The sequence below is a fragment of the Salvelinus namaycush genome, chromosome 11, assembly GCF_016432855.1.
Source record: "Salvelinus namaycush isolate Seneca chromosome 11, SaNama_1.0, whole genome shotgun sequence".
NCBI classification, from domain to species: domain Eukaryota; kingdom Metazoa; phylum Chordata; class Actinopteri; order Salmoniformes; family Salmonidae; genus Salvelinus; species Salvelinus namaycush.
The window spans coordinates 8,679,464-8,694,180 of record NC_052317.1 but is presented as its reverse complement, the minus strand read 5'-3'; the positions used below and the strand labels follow the sequence as shown (position 1 = coordinate 8,694,180).

Genomic DNA, 14,717 nt, shown 5'->3' with positions numbered 1-14,717 from the left:
CTAATGCAACTATTGCAGGCTCGATCCCTCTCCGTTTCCACTAGCTTCCACAGCCACAAAGTCAAAATTGGCTTTGTCAAAAGTTCCAAACAGTGCTACGTTGTTACCAGGCTCGATGCCCCCGCAATTTGAACCAGAGGCCAAGGTTAAGGTCACAAACAATCATCCCAAAATGTATTGAAGTTGAAGTTACTTATAGATGGTGCTGAGCAATTAGTGCTTTTTGAGGTTGGTTCGATTATTAAAAAATAATTACGATTTGATTATTTTTTTAAACATAAAATGCATCATGCAATATGTGGGTTGAATGCTTTAACACAGAATTAAATCATTCATAAAAGTCCCATGATTGCTTATCACTTTTTAACCATCAGTTATTCACATTACTTTAATAACATATTTCAGTTGTGTATATTACATTTGTTTTATTTGATGACTATTATTTAATTCCAAGTCATCTCATTTCAAAATCACTATTTTAGTAGTTCTTCGAAGTAAATAAGGCATACTTTTATGACTGCTGAATACCAATATCTTAGAAGCAACTGCTCTCTATGCATCTCCTCAACACAGACCGGACATGTAGTCGCGCAGTGGATTATGGTCAATGTAGTTAATTATCACATTTGCTGTGCTAAACTATGTACAACATTGGCCTGTTGGAAACTACAACTCCCTACTACATTGCACAGTACAGGCATGATCTGATTTCTTTCTAGAGAAACTGCAGTGCAATGCGCGCGTTGAGCTCACAGAAACAAAGAAATGGAATACTAATGATTGAACCAATGTTCACAAATTTGTTTCAAAAATGAAAAATAACTGACATTTCGGTTAATCGCTCGGCACTACTTATAGATGATTTGGACAAAGCGTAAACAATGCTAATATAGATACCATTAATTTGCATTGGATTGTGCCACAGACGCAAATAAATTAGCAGTGGCCAGGTAAACAACCAAAGCATGTATTTCTGTCATATCATACTTTGTCTATCGACTGCTTACAGGGTAAGAAACACAATGTAATATTGTCATTTGGGTGAATTATCCATTTAAAAAAGGGATTGATCAAATGTTCCTTACTTTAAATGCCATCTCAGACAACCTTCCCTTTAACGTTAACAATATTGACAATGAAGTGAATATATGTCAAGTATAACTGAACATTTAAATACAGTTTCAAGTCAATAGTATCTGTTAAGTCACCTATTAAGAAGAACATGACCCACACAACCAAAACATTCAACTTAAGGTTCGTATTTATTATTTTAAAAAGCACTGGCAGTTTTGTATCAAGCAAACAATGGAACCAAATTATTAGCATTGTTCCATATCACCAAAAAGAATGAGCTATGAAAAAAAGAATGAAACCACACAAATGATAAGTCATAATAAATTAATCAGCAAAATAATAGAAACACATGCTTAGACTTGGGTGTTGCACAGGAAATATGGAAGTTCCAGCGCTCAATTCTTAAAAGACACCTGAGAGTATAAATATCAGAGAGCATGTCACAGCCGTATTAAATTATTTCAACAGTTCCTCTTATCGACGTAAAACAAAGCTGTAATAAGAAGTTTCTTAAATAATTACATTATTCATGTAAAAATGTAGCTTAAAAAAAAATCTAAAAACATTGGTTTTGTATGCACAATGCCTATTATTTTTTATTAGTGTATGGTGGGAAACAATAGGCATTGTTTGCCCTAGGTGTTCAGTGAAGTGAATGACATAGTTTGAGATATGTGGTTGTGTCCTCCCCCAAAGCCAGTTTAAGTGGTTTGTCAAATCTCTATTGATTAATTGGTAACTTTATCTGAAGGGTTACCTACATAAGGACTTCATAACCCATACATTACACATTTGTAAGCAGTTGAGTGTTTCATAAATGCCTATGTTAACGGCAAATGGTGACATAACTGAGATAGCAATTTGCGGTTGTCGACATTAGTTTATGAAATGTATGGGTTATGAAGTTCTTATGTAGGTTACAGAATTCATCTATTAATACATCTAACGCAGTAGGTCCAAATTGAAATCTTCAATATTGTGCAGGGTAGTGATACATAACAGCACATTTGTATAAGACGCATGCCAAAACTGATGATCAGCACTACTGAACACCCAGGGGGTAGTAAAAATACTATGGAAAAAAATAAGTGTTAAGCACAGTCAAAACTCTGTACACACAGCATACATAAGAACATAGACAAGACAAACTAAAGAGACGTTTCCCCTGGCGGAGTGTCGTTTTCAATTGAAGAGCAGAAGAAGTTCAAACCTAAGGCTCGATTGGCTTTTGAAGCAATTTTGATCCAACTACTTTCCAAGGGAAGACAAATATTACACAAAACAAATTGTGAGGTAAATTATTGTTACTCTTTGTGGAATAATTACAATTTTGACGAGGCAGACTTGCGTAGTCACCATGTCAGAAAATGAAACAAAAGCATTTGTAAAATGATGAGATCCCATGGAGACATTCACAATTCATTCAAAAACATAGTAAAAGTATTTGATAAGTAATATTGTGCCTTTGAAGTTATATAGTCCATGAGTGTTTGAGATAACTGCCCGCAGTTACCAACAGCTGTCAGATTGTAATAACTTGTGAAAATGTGTACAAATGGCAAAAGCGTTTCAACTAAAAAGTTGAATACATCCCATTACAATGGAATGAACAGTGCTCAAATAATGCAGCAAAAATGAACAATTAAAGTCAGTCTGTTAGTGGAGACATGAGAGAAGGAAGACATTGGAGGGACTCTATGAGGAGGTGCCTTAGTCATGCAATTCAATCTTCCTGTGGAAGAAATGACCGTTTTAACAAGGCTCTGAGAGTACAGTGGTATCGTGTCTGAGAAAAGCCAGATATATAGAATCAAGTCATTATGACGAGAGAGGACCTGAATGACCAGCAAATAAACAAACAAAACAAAATACACGTAATAATCCCAATCTATCCTTTATAGCACTTCCTAAAGCACTTGGACAAATGTGGCTTACTAACCATTGGTTATAATAAATATAATGAGATAACTTGTATCTTTATCAAATTCCACAGTGTTCAATTGTAGAAGCATATTAATACAGTGAATACCTATCACATAAATTAGCCAAGTAGCGTTCAAAATACCTGCAAGAAAAAGTTTCATATTGCATATGTGTAGTTGTGATGTGTCGACGAGTTGGAGTAAAACTGTAGAATTGATTCAAACTGTAAACACGGTATAAAAAAAAAAAGTATGAAATTGTTTAAGGCTTTCTGAGTTTCCTGAAGTGTTTGTTCACTGAGACAATTAAGTAAGAATGTCCATTTGCTGGACAGACAGTGAAAATAGTAGAAAGCGTCTTCTCTTTCTCTAACAAAACGGAAATAGAGACAGACACACACACACACACACACTCTCTTACACACGCACAAGCAGCGCTATCCTATCCAAGCGTATACTCCGTCACCCCTAATATAAGGACTACAATTCATCACAAGTATTACTTCCTCTAATAGAATTTAATGATATTCTCTACAATAGAAGCTTAAAGCATTTGCATCGGTATCCGACATAATACAACGTGTATCATGTGTCAACGTTTCATGGATGGTCAAAAAAATATATAATTTGATCTAGAATTAATAAGGGTGGCCTGCAAACTGCTAGTCTTGAGCGGTTTAAACCATTCATCATCAGTACTATGAAAGTGAAGCTGGCCTGCAATGTAAATGATAATGCAGTAAATACAATATTGCAAAAACATGACATACCTAAGCCAACTAAATTTATTTGAACGACAAAAAAAACTCATACGACAAAAACACATGGAATGTGCAACCTCTAAAACTGTGGATGTGGGACAGCAAAGCGGCTCCCCTTCTACTCGACCTCTGCCTTGCTACGCCTCTAGCTAAATATCACTAAAATGGCGCTAACAAAAAAAGGAAACGGGCACAGTAAAAAAAAGCGTGTAGCGCCATCTCTTTAAAATAAGCCGAGAAAGGAGGAAACCATTTGACTGCTGCGTGCTGAGACTGCGGACTGAAGACATTGAGAATTCCCTGCATGCGTGAGTGTTTTTCAGGGAAAGGGTTGGAGAATTGAGGTTGTGTTGAGCATTGAGAGTAGTGTCGTCTTCGTCCGTCGAGGGTGGGAGGTGGTGAATGCAACCCCATCCAGGTCCTGTTTGTGGTGAGTGGTGGACAGGCTGGGGCCTGGCTCGTGGATCTGATTGCCCTGTGACCCTTGCTGATCCCAGCCCTAGATGTGGGAGTGAACCCACTGACCCTTCACACTACTGGCCCATGGCGGGGCTGGACACCCCCTGGCCCCCGGAGGACGAGCTCTTACGGCCCAGCATGGACGGCTGGAAGTCGGGGTGGCGGCGGGCGTGCTTGATAAGATGGTCGCTTCGCATGAAGCGCTTGTCGCACAGTGGGCACAGGAAGCGCTTCTCGCCCGTGTGGGTGCGCATGTGGCGAGCCAGCTCGTCAGAGCGGGCAAATTTCTTCTCACAGTCGGACCAGATGCAGGGAAAGGGTCGTTCACCTGGTGAAGGGAGACAGAAAGAGTCTAGGTCTACACCAAACTTTTGAATTAAAATACTGAGTCCAGTCAGACTGGGGGTCAAGCATTGCCCTGCTTGTGCCAATCACTAACACAAGCCATTAAGGTAGAAACACATATAGCGGTTGGTAGTAAGGTAAATTCTTGGGAGACCCTTATATACCCATCAATTTGGTAAAGAAAAGTTTACAATATTATCAGCACCCTTTTTTTATGCAAGGAAATCAACCTATTTTGAAAAGAAAAACTTTAATCTATCTGGTCATGGTTCATATGGGCAGTGAAGAGTGAAATGTAGAAAAGTGAATGCAAAATGTAGACCGCAATAGATATTGACACTCATATGGTAGGCTACCTCCAACATATGGTGGGCGGCCATAGAAGAGGCCTCCCTCAACACCTCCACATGTCTCCTAGGAAAGGCTCTAACTGGGTTCAGACATGTGAAACCTTCAAAGGGCTGCCTTGTTTCAAAAGTGATTAACTTGACACAAAGTTGTGAAATACCTTTTAAATTATCCACATTAAGTGTGAAAATGTTCATTAAAACAGGCTTTCCCAAACTACCATTTTCCACAAATGGGTAAGCCAGGCTAATAACCTACTGTAAAATGGTTTGAGGGGTGAGGACACTTAACGTTGACTATTAACGTTATATAAGATGATAACCCCAATGTGAAATCTGTAAGGCTATTTCGTGGCCCTAGAACAGTGCCGTAATAGCACTCAAACGAGGGGGTGCTAGGGGCTATATTCAAGACCGCAAAGCGGACCAACGTTTTGCAACACGCCCAACTCGGTCTGTGCTAGGCGGGATCCCTACCCCTCAACCCCCCCCACTCCCGTTTTGTGGGCGTTCCCTGACGACTTGTTCTTTTCAATACGGCTTCCTCTTCTAATCCATCTGCGCCTGTTATTTCACTGACCCTGAACCTCAAGACTGTGCGGACACCTGATGCATGTACACAAAGTAACAGCTCTAAACATACAACTTTGACGTGGAAAACGATGACAGACGTGGATGATTTCAACAAAGAAAACTGTGTTTTTCTACAAAGAACTGACTCTCACCTAATGGCCACATTGATGCGAGGTGGGATTAAACGATTTGGCAGCTCGAGCTAAAAGAACCACGGTGCCTGCGCAAACGCCCCCGAACGCTACATTTCTCTCTCTCGAACTCACTCGTCGTATGCAAATCTAGCCTAGATGTAACATGTTCGTCACTAGTCACTATGCTTTTTCGTCCAGCCCCATTCTTTTGTTCGTTTACTTCTTTGTTATGAGCCCTCTGGTTGGGGAGTTTTTCCCTCTTTCGGTGAGTATTGTACAAACTCGCGGGTAAACGACAACCACCCAATGTACAGTATATATCCCTGTGAAGAAAAACACCTTTCTCCAGGGAAAAAAAAGTGATATTTGTAGAGAGGAGAGTGACACAAAAGGAGGAGTGTTTAGTGAGTATGGCCAAACTAGAAGTTCTGGAACAACTTGGATAATAAAGGGTTGTTAAGATTACATGCCCAATTTTTTTTTTACAGTTAGCTAGCTACATAATTGTACCTGTATGGGTTCTGATATGGGCTTTCAGATGAGACGATTTCCCATAAACTCTGTCACAGCCGTCGAACGTACACTGGTGTCGTTTTACTGGGGACCGAGGCGCTCCTCCTCCCCACTGTTGCTGAGTGGCATTGTACTGTCCAGGAATTGGAGTAGCAGAGGGGGTCATGGTAGGGGTAGTTGAGTCAGACAACGTGGTGTAGCCGCTCTCCCCACACGAGGAGTTGCTGCTTTCCGAGTAGGCCGACATGGGCCGGAACTTGCTGTGGAGGTCCGTGAGGATCCCGGCCACCTTCATCATGTTGGCTCCCTCGAGTCTCATTGTCTCGCGCACCTCCCTGTCCTCGTTCGACCCTTCAGGCTCCCCAGGAAGAAGGGCCTGGGGAGGGGGCTGGGCTGCAACTGGGGTGGGTCGGTGTAGGACGGGACCGCTAGATATCGACACCAGACATTCGGCGGCGAAGTAATCGGAATAGTCCATCATCGACATAATGTTTTACCTTTGACTTTAGCAAGTCCTTTATCGTGTAAAATTCCGTCTTGTTTTCAGAGTCGTTGTCGAAGCGGACTAGCCAGAGATGTCGACCTCGTTTTAGCAGACTAACTCCTTGGACCGACCTTTCTAGCTATCCCTATACCGTCACAAAGTCTGATAAGTATGCTCGAAAACATCCAATTATATCAAACAAAATAAGAATATATACTGCCCAAACTTGCCCGTGCCTTCTGCCCACATGCGTGCTTTACATCGTCCGACGGTTCATTGTGTCTGCCTCTGAAAAGCCGGTCAAACCTACGCCCCCCTGTACAGAGCACCACGCACAAACTTACGTTACGGACTGACGTGAACTGCGGGCGTGGTTGAAGCAAACGACCGATACAAACAGCGTGGAGTCGTGGCTGAGTTGATGGGGGAGCCATAGCCAGTGGCGGACTGGAACATGAATTCGGCCCTGGCATTTTATGCACACCAGCCCACATCATTGGGCACACCGCCAACTCACCACCACCATCAGGTGTACCTTATAAAATCCAACATAATGAGTTAGGCTATATTGCAAATTAGGGCTTGTCATATTCCCCTGAATCATCACCTACCCTAGGTGTTCAAATAAAATGTTATTGGTCACATTACATGTTAGGCAGGTGTTATTGCGGGTGTAGCGAAATGCTTGTGTTTCTAGCTCCAACTGTGAAGTAATATCTAACAATTCACAATATTACACACAAACCTAAAAGTAAAATAATGGAATTAAGGAATATATAAATATTAGGATGAGCAGTGTCGGAGTGGCATTGACAAAAATACAGTGGAATAGAAACCAGTATATACCTGGAGATGAGTAAAGCAAAAATATGTAAACATTGAAGTAACTTGTGTTCCATTATTAAAGTGGCCAGTGATTTCAAGTCTATGTATATAGGGCAGCAGCCTCTAAGGTGCAGGGTTACGTAACTGGGTGGAAGCTGCCTAGTGATGACTATTTAACAGACTGATGGTCTTAAGATAGAAGCTGTTTTTCAGTCTCTTTGTCCTAGCTTTGATGCACCTGTACTGACCTCGCCTTCTGGATGATAGCGGGGTGAACAGGCAGTGGCTTGAGTGGTTGTTCTGCTTGATTATATTTTTGGCCTTCCTGTGACATCGGGTGCTGTAGGTGTCATGGAGGGCAGATAGTTTGCCCCCGGTGATGCGTTGAGCAGACTGCACCACCCTCTGGAGAGCCCAGTGGTTGCTGGCGGTGCAGTTGCCGTACCATACAGCCCGACAAGATGCTCTCAATTGTGCATCTGTAAAAGTTTGTGAGGGTTTTAGGTGCCAAGCCAAATTTATTCAGCCTCCTGAGGTTAAAGAGGCGCTGTTGTGCCTTCTTCACCACACTGTCTGTGTGAGTGGACCATTTCAGATCGTCCGTGAAGTGTAGAGCGGCACACAATTAGCCCAGCGTCGTCCGGGTTTGGCCGGGGTAGGCCGTCATTGTAAATAAGAATTTGTTCTTAACTGACTTGCCTAGTTAAATAAAGGTTAAATAAAAATAAAAAATACGCAGAGGAACTTGAAGCATTCCATGTGCTCTACTGCGGTCCTGTCAATGTGGATAGGGGCGTGCTCCCTCTGCTGTTTCCTGAAGTCTAAAATCAACTCCTTCATTTTGTCGACATTGAGTGAGAGGTTATTTTCCTGGTACCACACTCCCAGGGCCCTGGCACCACCTGGGGGCGGCCCGTCAGGAAGTCCAGGACCCAGTTGCACAGGGTGAGGTTCAGACCCAGGGCCCGAGCTTAATGATGAGCTTGGAGGGTACTATGGTGTTGAAGGCTGAGCTATAGTCATTGAACAGCATTCTGATGTTCTTATTCCTCTTGTCCAGATGGGATAGGGCAGTGTAATGGCGATTGCATCGTCTGTGGGTCTATTGTGGCGGTAAACAAATTGAAGTGGGCTAGGGTGTCAGGTAAGGTAGAGGTGATATGATTCTTAACTATCCTCTCAAAGCATTTCATGATAACAGAAGTGAGTGCTAGTCATTTCGTTCAGTTACCTTTGCTTTCTTGGTTACAGAAACAATGGTGGACATCTTGAAGCAAGTGGGGACAGCAGACTGGGATATGGAGAGATTGAATATGTCCGTTAACATGCCAGCTGGTCTGCTTATGCTCTGAGAACGCGGCTAGGGATGCCATCTTGGCCGACAGCCTTGCGAGGGTTAACACGCTTAAATGTCTCACTCATGTCGGCCACGGAGAACGAGAGCCCACAGGCCTTGGGAGCGGGCTGCGTCGTTGACACTGTGTTATCCTCGAAGCGGGCTAAGAAGGTATTTAGCTTGTCTGGAAGCAAGACGTCGGTGTCCACGAAGTGGCTGGTTTTCCCTTTGTTATCCGTGATTGTCTGTAGACCCTGCCACATACATCTCATGTCTGAGCCGTTGAATTGCGACTCCACTTTGTCTCTGTTTGAGGGGTGCTGAAGAGTATTTCTGTCTGTAATAAAGCCCTTTTGTGTGGAAAAATGTAATCTGATTGGCTGTGGCTGGCTCCCCAATGGGTGGGCCTGTCCCCGTCCAGGCCCACCCATGGCTGCGCCCCATTGCCCAGTCATGTGAAATCCATACATTAGGGCCTAAGGAATTTATTTAAATTGACTGTTTTGCTTCTATGAACTGTAACTCAGTAAAATAATTGAAATTGTTGCATGTTGTGTTTATAATTTTGTTCAGTGTGCATAGAGTACATGAAAAAAAATATGTATGATATTTCTACAACCATGAAAATGTATGATGCTTTTTTTTCTTAATTTCATCCATAGTAGATCATCATTTATATTCTGTAAAAATAATCAATGGTTTCGGTTCCTCTTTCAATTCATCTGAGAATGTCCCTATTCTATTTGAGGTCTATTACCTAAGAGATGAGGCAAGACAAGGACACTAGATGTCCCTCTACTTCAGCCAATGACATCCTCCATATATACTGTAGCTTCACATAACCCAGTCACAGCCCATGTTCTCTGGCTGTCTGTTTGTGAAGCCATCTGTCACACAATAATTACTCACTAAAGCAAATCTGACCTCAATAATAGTGGATATCATGCTGTAATAGACGTATAATAGGGCATATAGGCAATAAGATTAATCGGATAGACCTTTATGTACAGCCCCCCCATCCTAATGAACCCCACAATAAACATGGGCAACCCTTGCTTACTTACAATGTAATGGGTGGGTTATGAGGACAAAGATGCATAGCTGTAAGACTTGGGTCACAGAGAAGAAGTCTACTGTATTGTATTTGCAACACTTTGACAACCAAGTTGCCATAACATTGTTGATTCTCACTAGAAAACAACAGATATAAAACTTTTAAATCCCACAGTGTGTTGTGCTTTTCTGTCTGGAACCCTTCTTTCGCCATATGGGGGTTTATATACCATAGAGAGGCTTTGCATTGAGTGGGGGCCCAATGTTATGTCAAGTGATTGGCTCAGTGGATGTTTGTAGCTCCAGGCTGGAAGGTATTTCCTGATTGGATGTTTTGAGCAGTTCGGGTCACTGTGGCAGCAGGAACAGGCACAAGCATAGCCATTCACTGGCTGTGTGAGAACAGTGACTGTTCTTCAGCCCAACTACTTACATGTGGAGTCTTGGAAGCCTGGGCTGCTGCAGTGACTTGAGACTGCTATGGCCATGCCCCAGCTTGGATTACTACTCTCTCTTATCTTCACAGCTCTCATTTTACTACACAGTAAGTTCTCTATGGTTTGTGATTGGATTTGTGATTGGATTTATTCGTATAGTTAGTTCTCATTTCAGACAGGGATAACTGACTGTGCTTTTCAGTGAATAATGGACAGTAACTGATGATACTTTTTGAAAGAGGAGAACGTGAGCGAATTCATTATGACTACCTGTATTTGAAAATTAGACATTGGTATGGAGTGAATTAAAAGTTACATCTGAGATTTTCAATGAGTTTTCAAGGTTGTTTAAAGGGTTTGTGTGTAGATATTGTGATTTTTATGTTTTTCTGTAGTAGGTAATTGCCTTCAGATGGATCAACAACTCTGCCGTCCAGAATGCATTGGTGAGAGCAAATCATTTAGTGATCATTCATTCTCTTATTCTAAGCTGAAGTAAATGTATATTTTCTGATATAGTCACAATGTTTTCCCCTTGATAAATATTACCTTGGTTTGTTTATGCATTCACAGAAACATATTACATTTTGTGAATTTAATTTTAGAGCTACCTCTGTTGAGATTCAGTATCTGTTTTTCATGATTGGACAAGAGATCAAAAGCCTTAGTAAACTATTAATAAATAATTATGTCATGATATGTAAACCTTTATAATATAAAACATTTATAATGGCTTATACATGAAAGTTATTATAAAGTGTTACCAGATAATGATTATTCAAAATAGGTATATTATTTGCTGGCTACAGCTTCCTCATCCCCTGACATCTCGTACCAGAGAGGGGTGAGATACACGTACAGATACAGCATTACGATAGCCACTACTCTACAAGGCTCTACCTCAGGCCGAAATGGACTGGCTCTCGACTGTGTGGTGGATATTGACGTGATTTCCAAGTGTCACCTTATGATGCAGGTCAGATATGCAGAAAAATTACGCCAATATGGTGATTTTTGTTGTTGTTGAAAAAGTCACTCTGCGAATCCACCAATGTAAAATCATTGAATTCACCTTAAAATGCTTTTTTAAAATGTTTACATGTAAAAAAAAATGTTTACTTTGGGAACTCCAGTTCCCCCTGGTTCCTCCCCATTTCCAGCGTTGAATATAATAAAAAAAAAAAAAGGGAAATTAATATGATATGCAACTTTTTAGTGATGTTCTTTTCTATGCTCCCTGTAGATCAGGAATCCACAGATAAAGCGTCTTTCTCCCCAGAAGGAACATTCTGTGCAACGCCTAAAGAGTTTGAGGTAATCTGAAATGACAGCATCAATATTGCTTGCATTGTGCGTTTTGTGTGTGTTTTGTGTGCATTTTGTGTGTATTTTTGTACATGTGAATGATCTTTCTTTTCCTTGCTCATGTGCGGGTTTCCCCCCAGATTTCATGTGTTTTGCTTATTCTTCGTACCTTTATCGTCTTAGACCAAATTAAAGTTGGCATATTGCAAAAAAGTTGGCATATTACAATGTGCACATCGATCATTTCTGCTATCGATCATTTCTGCCATCGATCATTTCTGCTATCAAATCATGATTTATTATGGATGATTTGAGTTACAAAAGCACAAATGATCCACAACAATGCATGATTTGATAGCACAATAGTGCAGAAATGATACAAGCACACTAGTCCCAGATCATTCCAGATTGTTATTCCTGAGAATGTGATACTCTGCTCCGACAACACCATCATGTGTCTAGGGGTCCTGGGGGTCTTGGGGTCCTGGGGGTCTCATCTGGTGTTTTGGTTACTCTCCCAGGGAGTCGTTGGAGAGGAGTCGCCTCAAGTTCTCCCTCCAGGGGGGAAAGGTCACGGCCCTCTGTCCACAGGAGGGGGAGCAGCTGTGGACTCTGAACATCAAGAGAGCTCTACTGAGCATGCTCCAGACCTCCCGCACCGCCGAGAAGCAGGAAGTAGTGAAGGAGGTGAGGGGGGAATGATCCGTCTCCCAATATGAGTAATAGCAGGATAGGCCATGCATGAAACACTAGGTTAGTATTTGCAGTAGGAGGACGACGTATTGCAGTGGTGTCCAAAGTCTGTTCTGCACGGCTACTGCGGGTGAAGGCTTTTGTTCCAGCCCAGCACTAACCCAGTTAACTAAGTAATTATAATCTGCATTGAATACCATGATTCATTAATTATTTGGATCAAGTGTGTCACAGCTGGGCTAGAACAAAAGCCTGCACATCCTGTTGCTCTCCAGAACCAAGTTTGGACACCAGGTCTTCATATCATATTGTACATTGGACAATCCTCTGCCTTTTTTCTTTCCCGTGTCAATTCTTCAGACGGATCTGTACGGGACCTGCGCTAGTAAGTATGAGAGGAGAGGGCCTCTACTGGTGAAGACGAGGAACCTCAGGCAGTGTCAACAGGACCGACTGGCTTACTTCTGGCCCAATTCCACCCCTCTGAGAGAGGACACGGTGAGATCTTCTACCATCCTCTCCCCCCCTCAACATGGAACAGTCTATGGTTACCATAGTCACAACCAATCACTGATGTCTTTCTCTTGGATTGATATTGGGACATGCAGTGCATAATGAAATCCAGAAGTGCTAGGGACTGATGCCCATTTCTGTGACTTGGAAACCTTCTAGTGAAAGTTTGGTTCATAAAGGATCTGTTAGATTGTCAGTAGGTTTCAGATGGATCTAAACATTGGTAGCCTGAGTCCCAGATCGTTTTGTGCTGTCTTGCCAACTCCATTGCTGTCATGGCGTGACAATGACAGCAATCGAGTAGACAGCACAAACAGATATGGGACTCAGGCTAAACCATTTGTGTCAAATAAGCAAAATGCCGTACCTTCCACTAGTTTCTTGTGTAACCTTAAGCCAGTTAACACTTCCACTTTTACCAAAGGGTGTTCCTATCTCTTATGTCCTCTTCAGACAGTGGACTCCAAACTCCAATGTACCCAGCGGCATGGGACTACAGTGATGGAGGAGGTCAACTGCACAGAGATCATCTCCATGGTACCGTTGTCAGGGTCAACAGGAGTGGTGAAGACCCAGACCGTCTCTACCCTTACGCTGCTCAGAGCCCAGAAGGGCACACCCTCAGGAGTGGGTGAGTATGCTTCTGATACCCTCCTCAGGACTGGCTGAGTATAGGCTATACTGCAGTGTACCTGAATGACTGTGTCACTGTGTACCCGTCTGACATCAAGGTGTTGTAGTGCGTGTCTGTGTAAAAGCTAATACTGCCAAAGTAAACTATTACTACTACACTTCTATTAGCTAGGAAGCAGTCATATTGATGTTACTTTCATCACACTACTACGACTACTACTGCTAGTACCACTGTGGCTGTTGCAAACCTTAAATACATTCTCAATCATTCTTTGAGAATGTAATTATCTCAGCCATTCAAATTGAGAGGCTGAAAGGTCAAACTTTTATTCAAATACATTTAACTTGGTCACTTAGACCCCACTCTCTCAATAATATGATATTCATTTCAATGATATTCTCCCTCCCTCAGATACACTGGGTCCAGGTGTCCTGAGTGACCTTCAGTTTGTGGAGGAGGGGGCTGGAGGCCAAGTGCGAGGCAGGACGTCCTCCCCCCAAGAGGCCACAGACACCGTGAGGAAGCTGTGTAGTCTTACCTCTGACCAGCAACAGGTAGGATCCCAATTTCCTAAGACATCATAAGGGAGTAATTCACGCTTATGACAAGTCTTACAATGCATTATAATCAATCAATCATATTTATTTATAAAGCCCTTTTTAAAATCAGCAGATGTCACGAAGTGCTTATACAGAAACCCTAGGCTAGGAAAAACATCCTAGAAAAGGCAGGAACTTAGGAAGAAACCTAGAGAGGAACCAGGCTCTGAGGGATGGCCAGTCCTCTTCTTGCTGTGCCGGGTGGAGATTATAAGAGTACATGGCCATTAAGGCTAGATTGTTCTTCAAGATGTTCAAACATCCATAGATGACCAGCAGGGTCAAACAGTAATCACAGTGGTTGTAGAGCAGTGGTCACCAACCTTTTCTGAGTCAAGATCACTTTCGCAGTCAATAAGGAAGCTAAGATCTACTGCTCAGATCAGTTTTTTTACATTAACCTCACACAAATAGTTTTGTAGGAATAAGGTTTGGGCAGTAGACCTAATACATTATCACAGCATATTGGCTATATGATTGGCCTGCCTATATTGTTAATCAGACCATATTATATTTCAAAACTCAAGGTTTGATAACAAAATAGATCAGTTGGTTTAGCACTTGTGAGGCACTGTGGAGCTTTATGATGATTTTAAATTATTTTTTATTTTTTATTTTATTTTTTATTTTAAATTTTATCCCATTTTCTCCCCAATTTTCGTGGTATCCAATCGCTAGTAATTACTATCTTGTCTCATCGCTACAACTCC

General features: G+C 41.9%; 1 protein-coding gene across 1 annotated transcript; it reads right to left on the bottom strand.

The window, feature by feature from the left end:
* Window positions 1–1,252: 1,252 nt before the first annotated feature.
* Window positions 1,253–6,889, bottom strand: LOC120055762 (Krueppel-like factor 9). Its single transcript, XM_039003710.1, has 2 exons — window positions 6,126–6,889; window positions 1,253–4,544 (listed from the first exon to the last, which is right to left on the bottom strand). Exons 1-2 carry the CDS (start codon window positions 6,613–6,615, stop codon window positions 4,291–4,293), a joined length of 744 nt encoding a protein of 247 aa, XP_038859638.1. The 5' UTR covers window positions 6,616–6,889; the 3' UTR covers window positions 1,253–4,290.
* Between the last annotated feature and the right edge of the window lie 7,828 nt (window positions 6,890–14,717).

Coding starts and splice junctions, on each gene's coding strand:
- LOC120055762 (XM_039003710.1), bottom strand. CDS start 6,615: ATGTCGATGATGGACTATTCCGATTACTTCGCCGCCGAATGTCTGGTG. Junction 4,545..6,125: donor CCATATCAGAACCCATACAG/GTACAATTATGT, acceptor TCCCTTCACCAG/GTGAACGACCCTTTCCCTGC.